At 40.8% G+C, this 22,522-nt stretch overlaps 1 protein-coding gene across 10 annotated transcripts in view; it reads right to left on the bottom strand.

Moving 5' to 3' along the window:
* FRMD5 (FERM domain containing 5) overlaps window positions 1–22,522 on the bottom strand; it is a 351,142-nt gene that overhangs the window by 232,689 nt on the left and 95,931 nt on the right. Inside the window, exon 1 of one of the 10 annotated variants that reach the window (XM_058427353.1) lies at window positions 6,737–8,871. The exons of the other annotated variants lie outside the window; for them this stretch is intronic. Within the exon in view, the coding sequence (XP_058283336.1) occupies window positions 6,737–6,739 (3 nt within the window). The 5' untranslated portion in view covers window positions 6,740–8,871. Of the gene's footprint in view, window positions 1–6,736; window positions 8,872–22,522 lie in introns of those variants that run through there. 10 annotated transcript variants of the gene reach the window in all.

Here is a 22,522-nt window from a genome sequence, read left to right as displayed (position 1 = left end):
CTCCTGACCTTGTGATCTGCCCGCCTCGGCCTCCCAAAGTGCTGGGATTACAAGAGTGAGCCACCGCGCCCGGCCGACAATACTTTGTTAACAAAACACTGCAACCATGCTATCTTTTTTTTTTTTTTTTTTTTTTGAGACAGAGTCTCGCTCTGTCGCCCAGGCTGGAGTGCAGTGGTGCCATCTCAGCTCACTGCAAGCTCCGCCTCCCGGGTTCATGCCATTCTCCTGCCTCAGCCTCTAGAGTAGCTGGGACTACAGGTGCCCTCCACTACCCCCGGCTAATTTTTTGTATTTTTAGTAGAGACGGGGTTTCACCGTGTTAGCCAGGATGGTCTCGATCTCCTGACGTCGTGATCCGCCTGTCTCGGCCTCCCAAAGTGCTGGGATTACAGGTGTGAGCCACCGTGCCCGGCCCCTAATATCTTAATGGAGCAATACAACCCAGCCCCACTGAAAAAAAAATAATAAAAGGCTTCACCATTATATATCATAATAGTTGCAGTTTTGGGGTGAATGAATCAGCTTGCAAGAACCCTCCTTCTCTTATATTTAGTTTTAGGTACATGTGACAATGTCAGTTTTTTACATGTGTATCCATGTGCCATTTGTTTCCTGACCCTTAGTCGTCTTTTAGATCCGCCCCCCCCACCCCCCACCCCACAACAGTACCCGGAATGTGATGTTCCCCTTCCTGTGTCCATGAGTTCTCATTGTTCAATTCCCACCTATGAGTGAGAACATGCGGTGTTTGGTTTTTTGTCCTTGCGATAGTTTACTGAGAATGATGTTTTCCAGTTTCATCCATGTCCCTACAAAGGACACGAACTCATCATTTTTTATGGCTGCATAGTATTCCATGGGGTATATGTGCCACATTTTCTTAATCCAGTCTATTGTTGTTGGACATTTGGGTTGGTTCCAAGTCTTTGCTATTGTGAATAGTGCCGCAATAAACATACGTGTGCATGTGTCTTTATAGCAGCATGATTTATACTCCTTTGGGTATATACCCAGTAATGGGATGGCTGGGTCAAATGGTATTTCTAGTTCTAGATCCCTGAGGAATCGCCACACTGACTTCCACAATGGTTGAACTAGTTTACAGTCCCACCAACAGTGTAAAAGTGTTCCTATTTCTCCACATCCTCTCCAGCACCTGTTGTTTCCTGATTTTTTAATGATGGCCATTCTAACTGGTGTGAGATGGTATCTCACTGTGGTTTTGATTTGCATTTCTCTGATGGCCAGTGATGATGAGCATTTCTTCATGTGTTTTCTGGCTGCATAAATGTCTTCTTTTGAGAAGTGTCTGTTCATGTCCTTTGCCCACTTTTTGATGGGGTTGTTTGTTTTTTTCTTGTAAATTTGTTTGAGTTCATTGTAGATTCTGGATATTAGCCCTTTGTCAGATGAGTAGGTTGCAAAAATTTTCTCCCATTCTGTAGGTTGCCTGTTCACTCTGATGGTAGTTTCTTTTGCTGTGCAGAAGCTCTTTAGTTTAATGAGATCCCATTTGTCAATTTTGGCTTTTGTTGCCATTGCTTTTGGTGTTTTAGACATGAAGTCCTTGCCCACGCCTATGGCCTGAATGGTATTGCCTAGGTTTTCTTGTAGGATTTTAATGGTTTTAGGTCTAACATTTAAGTCTTTAATCCATCTTGAATTAATTTTTGTATAAGGTGTAAGGAAGGGATCCAGTTGCAGCTTTCTACATATGGCTAGCCAGTTTTCCCAGCACCATTTATTATATAGGGAATCCTTTCCCCATTTCTTGTTTTTGTCAGGTTTGTCAAAGATCAAATAGTTGTAGATATGCGGCATCATTTCTGAGGGCTCTGTTCTGTTCCATTGATCTATATCTCTGTTGTGGTACCAGTACCATGCTGTTTTGGTTACTGTAGCCTTGTAGTATAGTTTGAAGTCAGGTAGCGTGATGCCTCCAGCTTTGTTCTTTTGGCTTAGGATTGACTTGGCAATGCGGGCTCTTTTTTGGTTCCATATGAACTTTAAAGTAGTTTTTTCCAATTCTGTGAAGAAAGTCATTGGTAGCTTGATGGGGATGGCATTGAATCTATAAATTACTTTGGGCAGTATGGCCATTTTCACGATATTGATTCTTCCAACCCATGAGCATGGAATGTTCTTCCATTTGTTTGTATCCTCTTTGATTTCATTGAGCAGTGGTTTGTAGTTCTCCTTGAAGAGGTCCTTCACATCCCTTGTAAGTTGGATTCCTAGGTATTTGATTCTCTTTGAAGCAATTGTGAATGGGAGATCACTCATGATTTGGCTCTCTGTTTGTCTGTGATTGGTGTACAAGAATGCTTGTGATTTTTGTACATTGATTTTGTATCCTGAGACTTTGCTGAAGTTGCTAATCAGCTTAAGGAGATTTTGGGCTGAGACAATGGGATTTTCTAGATATACAATCATGTCATCTGCAAACAGGGACAGTTTGACTTCCTCTTTTCCTAATTGAATACCCTTTATTTCCTTCTCCTGCCTGATTGCTCTGGCCAGAACTTCCAGCACTATGTTGAATAGGAGCGGTGAGAGAGGGCATCCCTGTCTTGTGCCAGTTTTCAGAGGGAATGCTTCCAGTTTTTGCCCATTCAGTATGATATTGGCTGTGGGTTTGTCGTATATAGCTCTTATTATTTGAGATATGTCCCATCAATACCTAATTTATTGAGAGTTTTTAGCATGAAGGGTTGTTGAATTTTATCAAAAGCCTTTTCTGCATCTATTGAGATAATCATGTGGTTTTTGTCTTTGGTTCTGTTTATATGCTGGATTACATTTATTGATTTGCGTATGTTGAACCAGCCTTGCATCCCAGGGATGAAGCCCACTTGATCATGGTGGATAAGCTTTTTGATGTGCTGCTGGATTCGGTTTGCCAGTATTTTATTGAGGATTTTTGCATCAATGTTCATCAAGGATATTGGTCTAAAATTCTCTTTTTTGGTTGTGTCTCTGCCTGGCTTTGGTATCAGGATGATGCTGGCTTCATAAAATGTGTTAGGGAGGATTCCCTCTTTTTCTATCGATTGGAATAGTTTCAGAAGGAATGGTACCAGTTCCTCCTTGTACCTCTGGTAGAATTCAGCTGTGAATCCATCAGGTCCTGGACTCTTTTTGGTTGGTAAGCTATTGATTATTGCCACAATTTCAGAACCTGTTATTGGTCTATTCAGAGATTCGACTTCTTCCTGATTTAGTCTTGGGAGGGTGTATTTGTCAAGGAATTTATCCATTTCTTCTAGATTTTCTAGTTTATTTGCATAGAGGTGTTTGTAGTATTCTCTGATGGTAGATTGTATTTCTGTGGGATCGGTGGTGATATCCCCTTTTTCATTTTTTATTGCATCTATTTGATTCTTCTCTCTTTTCTTCTTTATTAGTCTTGCTAGCGGTCTATCAATTTTGTTGATCTTCTCAAAAAACCAGCTCCTGGATTCATTAATTTTTTGAAGGGTTTTTTGTGTCTCTATTTCCTTCAGTTCTGCTCTGATTTTAGTTATTTCTAGCCTTCTGCTAGCTTTTGAATGTGTTTGCTCTTGCTTTTCTAGTTCTTTTAATTGTGATGTTAGGGTGTCAATTTTGGATCTTTCCTGCTTTCTCTTGTGGGCATTTAGTGCTATAAATTTCCCTCTACACACTTCTTTGAATGTGTCCCAGAGATTCTGGTAGGTTGTGTCTTTGTTCTTGTTGGTTTCAAAGAACATCTTTATTTCTGCCTTCATTTCATTATGTACCCAATAGTCATTCAGGAGCAGGTTGTTCAGTTTCCATGTAGTTGAGCGGTTTTGAGTGAGTTTCTTAATCCTGAGTTCTAGTTTGATTGCACTGTGGTCTGAGAGACAGTTTGTTATAATTTCTGTTCTTTTACATTTGCTGAGGAGAGCTTTACTTCCAACTATGTGGTCAATTTTGGAATAGGTGTGGTGTGGTGCTGAAAAAAATGTATATTCTATTGATTTGGGGTGGAGAGTTCTGTAGATGTCTATTAGGTCTACTTTGTTTAGAGCTGAGTTCAATTCCTGGATATCCTTTTTAACTTTCTGTCTAGATGATCTGTCTAATGTTGACAGTGGGGTGTTAAAATCTCCCATTATTATTGTGTGGGAGTTTAAGTCCCTTTGTAGGTCATTCAGGACTTGCTTTATGAATCTGGGTGCTCCTGTGTTGGGTGCATATATATTTAGGATAGTTAGCTCTTCTTGTTGAATTGATCCCTTTACCATTATGTAATGGCCTTCTTTGTCTCTTTTGATCTTTGTTGGTTTAAAGTCTATTTTATCAGAGACTAGGATTGCAACCCCTGCCTTTTTTTGTTTTCCATTTGCTTGATAGATCTTCCTCCATCCCTTTATTTTGAGTCTATGTGTGTCTCTGCACGTGAGATGGGTTTCCTGAATACAGCACACTGATGGGTCCTGACTCCTTATCCAGTTTGCCAGTCTGTGTCTTTTAATTGGAGCACTTAGCCCATTTACATTTAACGTTAATATTGTTATGTGTGAATGTGATCCTGTCATTATGATGTTAGTTGGTTATTTTGCTCATTAGTTGATGCAGTTTCTTCCTAGCCTCGATGGTCTTTACAATTTGGCATGTTTTTGCAGTGGCTGGTACCGGTTGTTCCTTTCCATGTTTAGTGCTTCCTTCAGGAGCTCTTTTAGGGCAGGCCTGGTGGTGACAAAATCACTCAGCGTTTGCTTGTCTGTAAAGTATTTTATTTCTCCTTCACTTATGAAGCTTAGTTTGGCTGGATAGGAAATTCTGGGTTGAAAATTCTTTTCTTTAAGAATGTTGAATATCGGCCCCCACTCTCTTCTGGCTTGTAGAGTTTCTGCTGAGAGATCAGCTGTTAGCCTGATAGGCTTCCCTTTGTGGGTAACCCGACCTTTCTCTCTGGCTGCCCTTAACATTTTTTCCTTCATTTCAACTTTGGTGAATCTGACAATTATGTGTCTTGGAGTTGCTCTTCTCGAGGAGTATCTTTGTGGCGTTCTCTGTATTTCCTGAATCTGAATGTTGGCCTGCCTTGCTAGATTGGGGAAGTTCTCCTGGATAATATCTTGCAGAGTGTTTTCCAACTTGGTTCCATTCTCCCCGTCATTTTCAGGTACACCAATCAGACGTAGGTTTGGTCGTTTCACGTAGTCCCAAATTTCTTGGAGGCTTTGTTCATTTCTTTTTATTCTTTTTTCTCTAGACTTCCCTTCTCGCTTCATTTCATTCATTTCATCTTCCATCTGCGATACCCTTTCTTCCAGTTGATCGCATCTGCTACTGAGGCTTCTGCAATCTTCACGTAGTTCTCGAAACTTGGCTTTCAGCTCCTCCATCTCCTTTAAGCCCTTCTCTCCATTGGTTATTCTAGTTATCCATTCTTCTAATTGTTTTTCAAAGTTTTTAACTTCTTTGCTATTGTTTTGAATTTCCTCCCGTAGCTCAGAGTAGTTTGATCGTCTGAAGCCTTCTTCTCTCAACTCATCAAAGTCATCCTCCATCCAGCTTTGTTCCGTTGCTGGTGAGGAACTGCGTTCCTTTGGAGGAGGAGAGGTGCTCTGCTTTTTAGAGTTTCCAGTTTTTCTGCTCTGTTTTTTCCCCATCTTTGCGGTTTTATCTACTTTTGGGCTTTGATGATGGTGATGTACAGATGGGTTTTTGGTGTGGATGTCCTTTCTGTTTGTTAGTTTTCCTTCTACCAGACAGGACCCTCAGCTGCAGGTCTGTTGGAGTTTACTAGAGGTCCACTCCAGACCCTGTTTGGCTGGGTGTCAGCAGCGGTGGCTGCAGAACAGCGGATTTTCGTGAGACCACAAATTCAGCTGTCTGATAGTTCCTCTGGAAGTTTTGTCTCAGAGGAGTACCTGGCCCAGTGAGGTGTCAGTCTTTCCCTTCTGGGGGGGTGCCTCCCAGTTAGGCTGCTCAGGGGTGAGGGACCCACTTTAGGAGGCAGTCTGTCCGTTCTCAGATCTCCAGCTGCGTGCTGGGAGAACCACTACTCTCTTCAAAGCTGTCAGTCAGACAGGGACGTTTAAGTCTCTGGAGATTCCTGCTGACTTTTTGTTTGTCTGTGCCCTGCCCCCAGAGGTGGAGCCTACAGAGGCAGACAGGCCTCTTTGAGCTGTGGTGGGCTCCACCCAGTTCGAGCTTCCTGGCTGCTTTGTTTACCTAAGCAAGCCTGGGCAATGGCGGGCGCCCCTCCCCCAGCCTCGCTGCCGCCTTGCAGCTTGATCTCAGACTGCTGTGCTAGCAATCAGCGAGACTCCGTGGGCATAGGACCCTCCGAGCCAGGTGCGGGATACAATCTCCTAGTGTGCCGTTTTCCAGGCCCGTTGGGAAAGCGCAGTATGAGGGTGGGACTGACCCGATTTTCCAGGTGCCGTCTGTTACCCCTTTCTTTGACTAGGAAAGGGAACTCCCTGACCCCTTGAGCTTCCCGAGTGAGGCAGTGCCTCGCCCTGCTTCGGCTCGCGCACAGTGCGCTTCACCAACTGTCCTGCACCCACTGTTTGGCACTCCCTAGTGAGATGAAACCGGTACCTCAAGCAGAGATGCAGAAATCACCAGTCTTCTGTGTCGCTCGGGCTGGGAGCTGGAGACCGGAGCTGTTCCTATTTGGCCATCTTGTGCTCCTACCCCCTCCTTCTCAAAGACCATACCTCCACATTGCATTCCGTATCTCCAGAAACATATGGACTCTGGCATATGTGCTTACCATGAACCCAGGATACACACTGACTCAAGCCAGGCCAGTTAGATTTCTTCTCCTGAGAGTTTAGAATTGGAACCATGAGAACAAATCAAGGCAGTGTCTTCATGAGTTACTCAGGTACTGCAGCTTGGTGATTTTTCTACCAAGTAGACTGTGGAACAAAGAAATCTTGTCTGTATATAGATAAGAGGCAGATATGCAAACAAAAGCAGAGGGAGAGGGAGCATGGGCACCTCCTAGGTCCGGGCTGGCTTTCCATTTGTTCCCTAGTTCCAGTCTCTCTCTCAGGCCCAGCTGCTCCCATTCTTAGGTCTGGCAACCTCTACATCCTTATAATAAACCCCTCTTTCTGCTAAGGCTAGCTCGAGTTCTTCTCAGAAACCTATAACCCATTAGTCCTAACTAGGACATAAACGTTTTATTGAGCCACCAAACTCCCACTTAACAGTGTGTTGGAATTCCTCTAGTATTTATCAAGCTCCTACCATGCTCAAGTTATTCATCACCAGTGTATAGAAATCTAAGAGTTTTATTTTCCATTTTATTTAACATTTTCTTTTGATTGTAGCACAAATTATTTTAGGTCACACACACTTAAAAGTTTTGTGTCATAATGTAAACCCAAAGCCTATGATTCCTGTTTTATTTTGCAGCTAATACTCACTCTGAGTTACTGATAATATGAATATCAATATTCTGAAAGACACTTTGGGAGATAAAGGGGCAATGAGTTCAAAAGCCATTTTTCATCTCTTTAATCAGACCAAGTTCATCCACAAATTTCAATTGTGCTGATAAATAGTTTTAGGAAAATTCATTGAGGGACACATTGAAATGGCCTCTCTAGAAAGCCTTCACAGAATTATTATATCCATAGATATAACATGACCATGATCCAGTGATTCACGGTGCATTACCCACTGGACCCCTAGGGAGCCAGCCAACCCAGAGTCCCACCCAACAGGATTAATATAATCTAGCAGCAGAGTATTTCTCAAAATTACCCAAGCATAAGACTCATCTAGAGCATTTGAAAACATACAGATTCCACGAGTCCATCTGAGACCTGATCAGAATCTCTATGAGACAGGACTTGGACTCCATTCATCTAACAAGCACCTCCAGGGGATTCACAATTTCTTTTTTTCTTTTTTCTTTTTTTTTTTTTTTGAGTCAGGGTCTTGCTCTGTTGCCCAGGCTGGAGTGCAGTGGTACAATTGTGGTTCACTGCACCCTCAATCTCCTGGGCTCAAGAGATCCTCCTGCCTCAGTCTCCCGAGTAGCTGGGACCACAGACATGCACCACGACACTTGGCTAATTTTTTAAAATTTTTTGTAGAGTTAGGGTCTCACGATGTTACCCAGGGTGGTCTCAAACTCCTGGGTTACAGCAATCCTCCCACCTTGGCCTCCCAAAGTAATGGGATTACAGGTGTGAGCCAACTCGCCTGGCTTGAATTCAGTTTCTGTTTAGCATGACTTTAAAAATGAACCCTGAGCTTCATGCCCAAAAGGGAGCCCCTGTCAGATGTTGCTGAAGGAGCTCTGATTCACCTGTGCTGCTTCTTCTTTCTTGCATTTTCTTACCTTCATTTAATTTTCTGGCTTCTCCTCAAATGTACCCCCTGCAGCAGGATTCTATAGCTTTTTCAGAGTTCAGTTACTTTATTCCCTCCTGGCATGGCCAACTGGAAACCCACTAAGATAAAGGAACTGCTCCTATACCTTCTCCCCATTCTTGCCCTAGTCCTTCCAACTGTATGCTGCACTCAAAGGCATGCCTGACTGGATATGGCCTGGCCTTGAAAGCCCACTTCCATCCTAAATAGACTCCAGGAAGGCTGACCTACACTTACTACATAAAAGTAAATTGGCCAGGTGCAGTGACTCACGCCTATAATCCCAATACTTTGGGAGGCTGAGGTGGGAGGATCACTTGAGGTCGGCAGATTGAGACCAGCTTGACCAACATGGAGAAACCCCATCTCTCCTAAAAATACAAAATTAGCCGGGCATAGTGGTGCATGCCTGTAATCCCAGCTACTCGGGAGGCTGAGGCAGGAGAATCCCTTGAACCCGGGAGGCAGAGGTTGTGGTGAGCCAATATCACGCCATTGCACTCCAGCCTGGGCAACATGAGTGAAACTCCATCTCAAAAAAAAAAAAAAAAAGAGTAAATTAAATTATGTCCATCATTCCAACTCAGGGTGATCCATTTAATCACAAATGCCACACTTTTGCTATATAAACACTAAAGCAATTGTAGTAGCATAAGCCCACTCATTTAACAACCTAAAACAAATGCTCCAGTGTATTACTGAAAGATCAATCTAGTATGGTGTATCTTTTTTTTTTTTTTAAGACAGACTCTTGCTCTGTTGCCCAGGCTGGAGTACAATGGTGTGATCTTGGTTCACTGCAACCTCCGCCTCCTGGGTTCAAGCAATTCTCCTGCCTCAGCCTCCTGGGCAGCTGGGACTATAGGCACGAGCCACCACACCCAGCTGATTTTTGTATTTTTAGCAGAGACGAGGTTTCACCGTGTTGGCCAGGCTGGTCTTTTACTCCTGACCTCAAGCGATCCACCCACCTCAGCTTCCCAAAGTGCTGGGATTACAGTACTTTGTAAGTGAGGCCACCACACCCAGCCTAGCAGTGTGTACCTTTAAAATAAATTTTGTAGAAGGGAATTTGCAGGAGGGCAGTCCTTGGCCAGCCTATTTCACAACCACAAATGTGTTCTTAAGGTCAATGTGCAGTCACCACTCTGTGTTCCAGCTGTCACACAGGGATACTACTCACTGAAAAATGTCAGGAGCAAGAAAGGAGACCGTGAGAAGCAGGGATGATGGTGAGTGACCCTTGTCATATCTCACCCTTATTGATGCTTCATACAAAAAATGTGGGGTCTGCTTTGGAAAGTACAAAAAGCACGATAATGAATCAACAGACAAAAGTAGAGAATGGATGTCTAGAAGAGTTTATTCATAGATTTACTGAAAACAGTTAATCAAATAATGTAAGATGCAAAATTATAATGCTATCATTTTAGTATGGAACATGCAGGATTTTTTTTCTTCACAAAAGCTAGTGAGAGAACAAGAAGTCCAATAAAACCACTTTGTTCTCTGAAATAAAGAATACTTCTGATGGTTAAATCCACTTTGCCAGAGTTGATGAGTGAGAGTAAAGTAAACCTAAGGGGAGAAAAAAACAGCTACCCTCACCTGTAGGAACAGCAAGCTTTGTAGAAAAATTCGGAAGTGCCTTTAGCAAAGCCTCACTTTGCCTCTGCAAAACTGTGCTCTTGGGAGACTTCAGACAAGCAGTCTGGGCCTTAGGGCTTATCTGGGTCAGACTTGAACCCTTAGAATGACATGGCTATGGAAGTGTCCAGGTCAACCAGACAAGAAGAGGGGCTCCTGTACTAACCTTAAAAGAACTAGAATGTGCTACCAGAGCAGACTATAGGGAAGCTCTCTGAAGAAGGCAGTGTACCTCGGGGAGGGCTCTGCCTTGAACACTGTATATAGAATAATATGTTACAGTGTATAAACACAAATACATACACACACAGAACCACCTATCTGTGTCTTGGAGATTCAGACTAGTAACTTGTCTAATGTGTGCAAACTCCTTCCGTGGGCAGAAGGACTGCTACTGTGTGCCCAGATGGGTACATAGGACAAATTATGTTTACTCAACTTCAGAGAAACCATGCCAAAATATTCTTCCCAAATGATTGATTTCAACTTGTTCTTGTTTTCCTCCAATAGCAGCCTGACAAACTGTTTTATACATGCATTTGACTTTTCAAAAATTTGTATGCAATCATGGCAAACTCAGCAAGTCTTTGTGCTCCAGGAGCTGCAGAATGGCCTTTGAATGACATGTGTACTGCATCCTAACGTAAAATGTCATCTTCTTAAAATCTGGGAGAAAGGACCTGCAGCAGCATGAACCTGGCCTGACCCTGTGTTATGTGCATCAGCAAGAGCCAAATGCCTAAAGCAGCCAGAAAGTAATGCCATGCTCCTGAAAGTTCAGAGTGACAAAAAAAAAAAAAAAAACCTAAACAACAACAACAAAAAACTAAATAAAAAGTCCAAGCTTCAATGATTGTGTTACTCTCTGTCACCTGACTCTTAAAGGAACAGGAAGCATACTCTCCACAAAAAGGGATACAAGGCCGGGCGCGGTGGCTCACGCCTGTAATCCCAGCACTTTGGGAGGCCAAGGCGGGCAGATCACGAGGTCAAGAGATCGAGACCATCCTAGCCAACATGGTGAAACCCTATCTCTACTAAAAATACAAAAATTAGCTGGGTGTGGTGGTGCATGCCTGTAGTCCCAGCTACTTGGGATGATGAGGCAGGAGAATCACTCAGGAGGCAGAGGTTGCAGTGAGCCGAGATCATTCCACTGCACCCCAGCCTGGCGACAGAGCAAGACTCTGTCTCAAAAAAAAAAAAAAAAAAGAGAGAGACAGACACAAGCAGAAAAGCAATCTATGACTTAGTTTCTGTCAGAGCTTTGTGTCTTTCTTTATCCACAGAGTTAGAAAACTATGAACCTGAACTGCAAATGTACCATTTCCTCACCAATGGTCATTTGACACTTCTGATGCCTCTTGAAGAGACCCTGTCACAGTTGTGACTTAAAGAAGACTCTATGTTTTAGTGCCTCCATTTTTTACATTCTCTTAATTCCTTTAAACTTCATATATTAGAACAATTAGACAAAGTCACCTTTTTCCAACATCTACACACTTCATGCAAAGCAAATCCTCATTTAAAAATTATCTTTTGAGCTTTTAAAATAGACTATTTGCTACTTATATAAAGATACTTGATTTGCAAATGAAGTGTAGTAAACTGCTCCCCACCTCCTGGACATGTTTATAAAGTTGAGCAGGACAGAAGTCAAATATCAAAAACACGACAACATTATCTTTCAGTTTCCTAGGTTAAGGGCAACCTCATCAGACACTGTTCAGGCTGGGTGTTACATGGTTTCTGCATGGAAGCCAGTCACCTTCACATATAAACACCTCCCTCACATCAATATGCTCTAGTAAGTTCACAGTCATTTTAATAATCAAGAGAGGTCGGGAAATTAGTGTGCACATGACCAATAAAATAAATAGCCACAGTTCCCTCTACCAATGCTCCTCAAACTTTAACATGCATGCAAATCACCTGAGGATCTTGTTAAAATACAGATTCTGGTTCAGTAGGTCTAGAGTGGGGCCTGAGATTATGAAATCCTAACAAACTCCCAGGTAATGCTGCTGCTGCTTCTGCTGATCCATGGGCCACATTTTCAACAGTAAAACCACCTACCATGACCTCTCTTGGAGGTGGTAATGTCCAAGTAATCTCTTTGACACACATGAATTCCCATCATATGATTATGAAAAAGGAGACGCTGTTAAAACTGAAAAAAAAAAATGTGGAAACTGCAATCCTCGGTTCTGGAGAATGGAAGGAAGAAGCGAATTTGGGATTCTTGGCCCCTATTTTGATTCATATCATTATTCTATTATCTGTTCCTCAAAATTTGCTTGGCATCCTGACTCCCTCAAGAGAGATGGAGATTGTTTGTTGCCAAGGGTCACCAGTATCCAAGATACAAAGAGATACATCTTTTATCCTCTACTTGCAAGTACTATAAAGAGGCCAGCTCTAGGGTACTTTCAGGCTTGCTATGGAGGCAGCCACAACACTATCTCTGGCATTAGAAATACATCTGAACAATCTGGAATTAATTATAGAGTTGCAAAGAATTCCACAACATCTAAAAAGATAAGCTTGTATGAGTTCAACCAAACTATTCTGATTAAGCAATTTTTGCTAGCTTTCCTTCTTCCTGATTTAACCTAGAGCATTTAATAAGCACTCTGAAAGCCCCCCTACACTCTGAGTCTAGCCACACAAAAGCTGAAATCCAGTCATCCTAACTGTACCTAATAGCTTCTTTTTTTTTTTTTTTTAAGATGGAGTTTTGCTCTTGTCTTGCCCAGGCTGGAGTGCAGTGGCGTGATCTCGGCTCACTGCAGCTTCCGGCTCACTGCAGCTTCCACCTCCCGGGTTCAAGTGATTCTCCTGTCTCAGCCTCTCAAGTAGCTGGGACTACAGGCATGTGCCAACACACCCGGCTAATTTTTTTTTTAAGTAGAGAGAGGGGTTCACCATGTTGTCCAGGCTGGTCTCGAACTCCTGACCTCAGGTGATCCACCCGCCTTGGCCTCCCGAAGTGCTGGGATTACAGGCGTGAGCCATCGTGCTGGGCCAACTAATAGCTTCTTAATCACAGTTTTGCATCCCAATTCTCCACATTGTCACCTAGCAGCAAATGGAATCCACAGCACTATAAATAATTAGGGTATGTCAAACTGCTCATAAATGCATTAAGATTACTAATAAAGAAGCACATACCCTATGAATACAGTATACTTCCTCCTAGTACAATATTTAAAAATACAAGCTGTTGACAAGCTGCTCCTCTGAACTAAAAACCACTTCTACATTATTAATATTAGTGACCTCACATGGGACCCAAGCTCTCTTGTAACAACAGAAAGTGACAACCATCAGTGAGACACAGTGCAAGGAGGTGCTATCTCCCAAGGCAGATGTGAACCACAGAGAGCTTGACTTCTGAGACTAAGATTCTTTTTCTTTACCTCCCAAAGAAGTTGCTATATGGAAAGAAACTTGGTTTTTCTGAATTCTTTTTACTCATTAGACTAAATGGCCTAAACAAGAGAACTAGTTCCTGCAGCTAGAAATAAACTAGTCTTGGGGCCAGGCGCAGTGGTTCACGCCTGTAATCCCAGCACTTTGGGAGGCCGAGGTGGGTGGATCACGAGGTCAAGAGATCGAGACCATCCTGGCCAACATGGTGAAACCCCATCTCTACTAAAAATACAAAAATTAGCCGGGTGTGGTGGTGCACACCTGTAGTCACAGCTACTCAGGAGGTTGATGCAGGAGAATCCTTTGAACTCAGGAGGCGGATGTTGCAGTGGGCCAAGATCGCGCCATTGCACTCCAGCCTGGGCAACCGAGTGATACTCCGTCTCGAAAAAAAAAAAAAAAAAAAAAAAAAAGAAAAGAAAAGAAGGAAATAAACTAGTCTTTCCCACTCTGTGATGCCAAGGTGGAGAAGTCAGCTTTGTGGCCTGGCAGCTATTCACATGATTCTCAGGGGCTTTCCCCCAGAAAGAATATAAAGCAAGCTTGTGGATAGCAGGCAGGGTATGAAATCAAACCAAATCAAGTACAAATGTCACAAGATACACATTTTTCCCAAAATGTAGGCATAGTAGAGAATCTTAAACAATGTAAAACAATACTAACTCCATAGCCTCATTAACTAACCTACTTACTATGTATTTCTTGTTGCTAATTCCCTTGGGTGCCTCTGGATTCCAGGCCTCTTACAGATGATTCTGAAACTCCTATGAAGGTGAAAGTAGACTTATCATGAAAGCTGGTATGCCTGCTTCTTTTGGATCTTTTCTATAAATGACAGTGAACGTACTTGTTCCCAAGGTGAGGATGAACAAACATAAGATGATGAGTACTGTTGTTACTTCGCAAGTAGATATATTCCAGGTCCTAGGCAACTTATACTATATTTTGCAAATTACTCTTAGTTCTTTCTAAATCTCTAGGGATGGAGCCTATTACTAAAGGAAAGGTGGTTATGACATTGTTTCCTCCGAGAATGATGCCTGAACCAACTCTATCAGAAACACTTGGGTGCTTTTCAAAAACACAGATTCCTGAGCCCAACTTTAAGACAGTTTAAATCACAGAAATCTATTTTAAACCGCTACCCTTAGCGATTCTGAGCTCTCTAAAGCCTAGAAACTCTGGCTTAAGGTACTGCAGGGTTGAAAAGCTTTGGACTACTGACTAGTTGAAAGCCATGTAATTTATTCTTATGGTGATTGCTGTATCACACTCAATGGCAGAAGCAGTCCACTTGGCATCATATCCATTCTTTGCATACCTTTAACCTCTTGGACATATCCACTCCCCTGGACCACAAGGTCTAAATACAAACAAGATGCAGTTGATCATGCACTGGCATGTAGAACCTTCAGAGAATACTCTGATTACAGAATGTGAGGAATGTGAGGAATGTGTAGTTCAATGCAAGAAACAAAGATGAATCAGCTGAAAGGTAAGAAGTAAGCCTGGATGCTACACTGTGAAAAATATAGTCAAATCCAACAAGCATCAGTTGAGTTCCACTCAAGGAAAGATTGAGTTCTGAGAAGGAAGGAGTTGTCAGGAATATTATCACATAAAGTTAAGTCAAAAGAGGACAGAAGGTTTTGGCATGAAGGAGGTCCTCAATCTAAGAATGTACTTCTGGTAAACGGATCTGACAAATCAATGGAAATAAAAGCTAATTGAAACAGGGCTGTGGAGAAATCAGGGTATGGAAATGAAGATCTCACAAACAGACTACTCTTCCATAGGAAAAGGAAAGAAAGAAATTGTCCTAGCTTGGAATTAAATATAGTATTTGTTTGAAGATGGGAGGCTTTTCAGGAGTTCCCAAGCAGACTTTCATTCTGCCCTGCAGAACAAAAGGGTAAGGGTTCAAAAGCTACTATGTAAGAGTTCAAAAAGCCTCCCAGTCCACAGCCTACCCAAACCACTAACCAAATGGATGGTCAGAGTTGGACCTAAGGTCTCACTGACTCACTTGGGAATCACTTAGACAAGCAATAGTATAACAAAACTGGCTGGACTCCCAGCTGTTCACTGTGTGTGCCTGAATGAGTAAACAAATCAGAAAGGCTCACTAGTCACAACCTTCTGCTCTGAGGCTTGGAGACCTAAAAGGAATGAAAGGGGGAAATTGATAAAAGGAGATGACAGCTTTGGAACAAAGGCCTTGCCTACACTTATAACCTTGGGTACTAGGAGAGGGAAAGGAAGGAATTCCAAAAGTCATGGTTGGGAGATTTTCCTCCTAGTATTCAAAGAAAGGAGGACACACATGGTCAATTAGGAAGAAAAACCTCTTTGTGCCTGATACATTGGATGCATTGTCCTCATGCCATTTGCCCTAATGTAAGAATAGTCTTGGGAACACAGCAGCATGAGTGTCCACTTGACTCATTAGCTGCAACAGTACTAGTCTCTGAGACCTTGTCAGGTCAATATAGAATGAGCTCTGTCAGAATCCAAAGTTTCTCCGAAAGAAAGAAGCAGAAATTAAATATTAATAAAATGGTAAAAGATATAGAGGATTTTTACCTTCAAAGGAAAAAATCATTCTCTTCAAATTAGGAAAGAGTTTTATGGAATAGTTTTGATTAGGCATATACTGGTAAAATGTAGTCTTTGGCGTTTTACCTTCCCTCACAACATGTATTTTCAAACTTTTCAATATTCAAGTTATCACTCTAACTGTTAAAATACAGATAGATCAAACAGCTTTATAGAGGGATAACTCATATGCCATACAATTCATCTACTTAAAGTGTACAATTTGGTGGTTTTTGGTACATACATAAGGTTGTGCAACCTTTGCCACAATCAACTTTAGAACATTTTCATCACCCCAAAAAGAAATCCTCCCATATTCATTAGCAAGCAATCATTCCCCATTTCCCAACTTCCTTCTTCCCCAGTCTTGGAAAACCATTAATCTACTTTCTGTCTCCATGGATTTGCCTATGCAGTTATGCAGCTATGCAGCTCATACAACGTTTTGGTCAACAATGGATCTCATATATCATAGTGGTCCCATAAGACTATAATGAAGCTGAAAATTCCTGTTGCCTAGTGGTGTCATAGCCATCGTAATGTAATGCGTTACTCATATGTTTGTGATGATGCTGGTGTAAACAAACCTACTGCAATGCCAGTCATATAAAAGCATAGCACATACAATTATGTACAGTAAATAACACTTGATAATAGTAATGACTGTTACTGTTTTATGTATTATTATACTATACTTTTTATAATTAACCATGTGTGTTATTTCCCCTGAAGACCTTCCAGTGGGACAAGATATGGAGATTGAAGACAGTGATAATGATGATCCTGACCTTGTGTACGCCTAGGTTAATGTGTGTTTGCCTTAGTTTTTAACAAAGTTTAAAAAGTAAAAATAAATTTTAAATAGCAAAAAGCTTATAGAATATTTTTAAATGTTTTTATACAACTGTACAATGTGTTTATATTTGAAGCTTGGTGTTATTACAAAAGAATCAAAAAGTTTAAAAATTCTAAAAGTTCATGAAGTTACAGTAAGCTGAGCTTAATTTGTTACTGAAGAAAAAAAATTTTAAATAAATTTAGTGTAGCTTAAGTGTACAGTGTTTATTAAATCCATAGTAGTGTACATCAATGTCCGAGACCTTCATATTCATTCACCACTCACTCACTGATTCATCCAGAGCAACTTCTAGTCCTGCAAGCTCTATTCATGGTAAGTGTCCCATATAGGTGTACCATTTTTAATGTTTCATACATTAAAGATGTTTGATGTTTTACTGTATTTTTTATGTTTAGATACCCAAATACTTACCATTGTGTCCCAACTGCCTATAGTATTCAGTACAGTAACATGCTATACAGGTTTGTAGCCTAAGAGCAATAGGCTATACCACATCACCTGGGTAGTATATATAGTAGGCTATGCCATCTAGGGTTGTGTACACTCTATGATGTTCACACAACAAAATCACCCTATTCTCAGAACATAACCTGTTGTTAAGTAATGACACATGACTGTAACTGGAATCATACAATATGTAGTCTTCTCGATTGGTTTCTTTCATTTAACATAACGTTTCTGAGGCTCATCCATGTAGAAAACATATATTTCTCTTTATTGGCAATATTGCATTATATGGATATACCACGCTTTATTTATTCATTTCTCAGCTGACAGATATTTGGGTTACTTCCACTTTTTGGCTATCGTGAATAATGCTTATAAAACTTTCATAGTAGTACCATACATGGTAGTAAAGAGCCTATATCACTCAAATTCTTTTCTTTTCTTTTCTTTTTTTTTTGAGACAGGGTCTCACCCAGGCTGGAGTGCAGTGGCACAGTTACAACTCACTGCAGCCTCGATGTCCCAGGCTCAAGTGATCTTCTCACCTCAGCCTCTTGAGTAGCTGGGACCACAAGCGCGCAACACCTCGCCCAGCTAATTTTTGTATTTTTTGTAGAAACAGGGTTTTGCCATGTTGCCTAGGCTGGTGTCTAACTCATGGGCTCAAGTAATACACCTGCCTCAGCCTCCCAAAGTGCTGAGATTACAAGTGTGAGCCACTGTGCCCAGCTCAAATTATTTCAAAGGTGTGAAAGGCAAAATTTCTTTAAAACAACTGTGCTATTCAAGGTGCCATCCTAGAAGCAGAGTGACCAAGGTACTAACTTACTGATCTTGAACTTCCCAGACTGTGGGAAATACATTTCTGTTCTTTGTTTATTTTTTTAGTGTGCTAGTTGTAAGAAACCATCAGTTAGATTTAAATGGTGGCAATAAAAATGATGGAGATTTGGTAACATGTTTTGTCACTTATACTGAGTTGAGAATTTAAAGGTTTAGAGTTCACTTTACTACTATTTATTTGTAGCTTGTCATTTTTTCTTTCATGCCTGTACTGCTTTTAGCTCTAGTAGTTCTCAACTTAGTCTAAAAAAATGGACCTATTTTCATTAGCTTCAACAAGAAAACCCATAATTACTACTGCCCATTAGAACTAAATGGATGGTGAATATTTACCACACAATTTCTTCTTATTAAGCCTACTACAGTTGTCCCTTGGGGACTGGTTCCAGGAACCCCCACAGATACCACAATCCAAATGCTCAAGTCCCTTATATAAAATAGAGTAGTATTTGCATATAAGCTAGCACATCCTCCTATATACTTTATCTTTCTGGGTTACTTATAATACCTAATACAATGTAAATGTATGTAAATGGTTGTTTAACTGTATTGGTTTTTTATTATTTTTTCTTGTTTTTTTCCTAAACATTTTCCATCCACAGTTGGTTGAATCCATGGCTGTACGATGTTTTAAAAAGTACGGTTACATTCTGTTTCCTAAGAAAACACTTAACTGTATTTTTCTGTTTACAAATGGGTCTGATACCCAATAATTAAAATTATTTTAATAAGCCAAATTCTTCATGTATAGAAAGACGAACTAACACCACATATGTGCTCAAAAATAAATAAATAAATAAAGGTGAGGTTTCCCTTTAAGGATAGAGTCTAACCTCCTAAAAGGCTAAAATTGGCTAAGAACTGTTCCCTGCCGTATCTCCAGCCTCATCGCCACTACTCTTTAAACCCACCCTGCATGCAGTAACAGAGGCCTGCTTGTGTTTGCCTGTACACACTGCACTCTTTGCTTCCCTGTCTTTGCTCCTGCTGCTTCGTCTAGAAGGCCTCCTACAACGATCCTTCACCTGCCTCATTCTGATCTTTAAAATAATTGGTTCAGTGGTCACCTCCACTAGGAAGGCTTAATAAATGTGGTTCCAGCCTCTCACTGACCCCTCCCCTATCACCAGTAACATAATCACAAGTTAAGTATACTTCCCTCGGGACTCCCGTGATGTGTAAGATCTCTGCACTTACTGACTCCAACTGTACTTATCCTTTGAGAAGTATGTCTTCACCTCTAAACTGTGAGGGAAAGTTCTGCCACCGATTCTACACAACTAGTACTGGGACTGAAAATACAAACGTGCTTAATAAATGTTTTTAGTTTGCTGATGAAATACATTAGCCATTCTCAAACTTTTGGTCTCAGGACCCCTTTACACTGCTAAAAATGATTGAGAACATCAATGAACTTTTGTTTATGTGGATGATAGATGGTATATTTTTACCATTTTAGAAGTTTAAACTGAGAAATTTTTAAAATATGCATCAATTCAAGAAAAGTTAAGTTAATAAATAACCCTTAGCATTTTTTGAAAATATCTGTGACTCCAAGGACTCTCTGAAAGGGTGTCAGGGACCACCCAGGGCCCCAGCACAATGGTATTGTGGGTTGTTTGTTTCATAAATTACAAAATGTATTTTCATTCACAAACGAAATATTTGAGAAGGTTGATAGGCAAATGAAAAGATATAAAGGAAGGGAAGGGGAATACAACCGTAGCCATTGCTAGAGAAAATAGCTGAGGACAGGGAGGCAAAGCTAAGGACGAGTGGTAATAAAGTATAAAGATCACCAGTCTTAGGAAAAATAATAAAGAAGCTAAAAGTAATTCTGCACCAACAAAACCAAAAACAGGAATGACACAGGACAAAAGTATGAACGAAACCTTAAGTAAAAATTGATCTTTTGGGTAAGAAATGTACCACTTTAACAATTCTATTCCACACTACTCCCATCTTTTTATCTTTCTCAATCCTCATATGCTCTTTATTACACACCTCTTCTCCCTCTTTTGGATATCTATTCTCTCTTGATTTGTAGTTATCAGCCGAAAAATGCTGCTCAAAGGTTATATGATTAGAGGGGGGAAAGCAACAGCTCTCATGAAGCTACATGATTGGAATTCAACTGATAAATTTTTTAACATTCCATTAAAATATAAAAAATGTTAATGAGATTTTAAAATTAGAAATGCTGAAGTTATTTTTACATGCTGAAAATACATTAAAAATTACTGTTCTTAAAATATGCTGCATAAAGGCCAGGATTGGAAAGTAATTTGGATTTGGCTATTGTGCTAGGGTGGTAGAATTATAGATGATTTAAATTACTTCTTTAATTTTGTTATATCGTTGTTCCTACAGCAACAAAAGCCACGGAAATATGACAATTAATTCTCAATTTCCATATGCCTTTGGTCCTTTCTACAGACTTTTCAGGGATGTGTAGTTGGTTTGGATTTTGTTAAGTAGTCATGTGCACTGAGGCCAAAAGCTTAAAGTCTAGACCAGGGATAAACGAATTATAGACTAAACCAAATTGAGCCCTCATACAGTTTTTGTATAGCCCTCAAGCTAAGAATGGTTTCTTACATTTTTAAAAGGTATAAAAACAAAACAAAATAAATAGACAAAAGAAACTGTAAATAGTCTGCTAAACTGAAAATACCTACTGTCTGGACTTTTATTTTTAACAGTCTCCCTTGCCAGGTGCAGTGGTGCACACCTGTAGTCACAGCTACTGGAGAGGCTGAGGTGAAAAGATCAGAGGATCACCTGAGCCCCGGAGTCCAAGGCCAGACACTCTGAGATCTCTTGAAAAAACAAAAAAACAAGGCCAGGTGCGGTGGCTCATGTCTGTAATCCCAGCACTTTGGGAGGCCAAGGCAGGCGGATCACTTGAGGTCTCGAGTTCTAGACCAGCCTGACCAACATAGAGAAACCCCGTCTCTACTAAAAATACAAAATTAGCCGAGCGTGATGGTGCATGCCTGGAATCCCAACTACTCAGGAGGCTGAGGCAGGAGAATCGCTTGAACTCTGGAGGCAGAGTTTGCGGTGAGCCGAGATCGCGCCATTGCACTCCGGCCGGGGCAACAAGAGCAGAACTCTGTCTCAAAAACAACAATAACACCAACAAAAAACAAAAAAACAAAAAACCTCTGGGCACAGTGGCTCACGCCTATAATCCCAACACTTTAGGTGGTGGCCAAGACAGGAGGATCTATGAAGCTAGGAGTTGGAGACCAGCCTGACCAACACAGTGGGACACCTCTACCAGTAATTTAAAAATTAGCCAGTCATGGTGGCACAAGCCTGTAGTCCCAGCTACTTGGGAGGCTAAGGTGGGTGGATCCCTTGATCCCAGGAATTCAAGGCCACAGTGAACTATGATGGTACCACTGCACTCCAGCCTGGGCAACAGAGTAAGATTTCTCTCTAAATAAAAATAAAATAAAATAAAATAAAATAAAATAAAATAAATAAATAAAATAAAAGTTTGCCACTGCCACTGCCAGATATAAAGCATTTCAGCTTAGTGCCCAGCCCATAATATGTACTCAATAAAATGTCAGATACTATTGTGATATTATTGCTGTCTTCTATTATCATTAATGGTTATGTTCCTTGAATAATTTTTTTATTTCTAAAATTGGTCTCATCACATTAACTATGAAGTATCAGTGTCACTGTTTGCTCTTTGCATTCTTTTCATCCAGCTTTTTCTTATATATCTTGATCTCTCCTTCCTTTTACTGTGGTAAAATACACATAACATAAAATTTACCATTTTTCTCCTTCATTTTTGAAAGACATTTCCACTGGTTATAGAATTCTGGGTTAACAGAATGTTTTCCCATTTAAATATGTCACCCATTATCTTCTGGTTTGCAAGGTTTCTTTCTTTTCTTTCCTTCTTTCTTTGCTTCCTTTTTTATTTCTTTTTAGTTAATAAATTTTGTTTTTTTTTAAGAGCAGTTTTGGGTTCACAGCAGAATTGGGCAGAAAGTACAGAGTTCCCATATACTCCCCTACCCCCTACATGAAACCCATCCCCCAAATATTGACATCCCACCCTACAGTGGTACATTTGCTATAATCAATACATTGATTATGAACCTACATTGACATATCATTATCACCCAAAGTCCATAGTTCACATTAGGGTTCACTCTTGGTAGTGTACTTTCTCTGGGTTTTGAAAAGTGTACAATGATGTATATCCATCACTGTCCTATGATATAGAAGAGTTTTACTGCCCTAAAAATCCTCTTTGCTCTACCTAAGTTCCCTCCCTCTTTCCTAACCCCTAGAAACCACTGATCATTACTGTCTCAATAG

This window comes from Hylobates moloch, unplaced genomic scaffold (assembly GCF_009828535.3).
Source record: "Hylobates moloch isolate HMO894 unplaced genomic scaffold, HMol_V3 SCAFFOLD_14, whole genome shotgun sequence".
Classification (NCBI taxonomy): domain Eukaryota; kingdom Metazoa; phylum Chordata; class Mammalia; order Primates; family Hylobatidae; genus Hylobates; species Hylobates moloch.
This window is presented reverse-complemented; position numbering and strand designations above follow the sequence as displayed.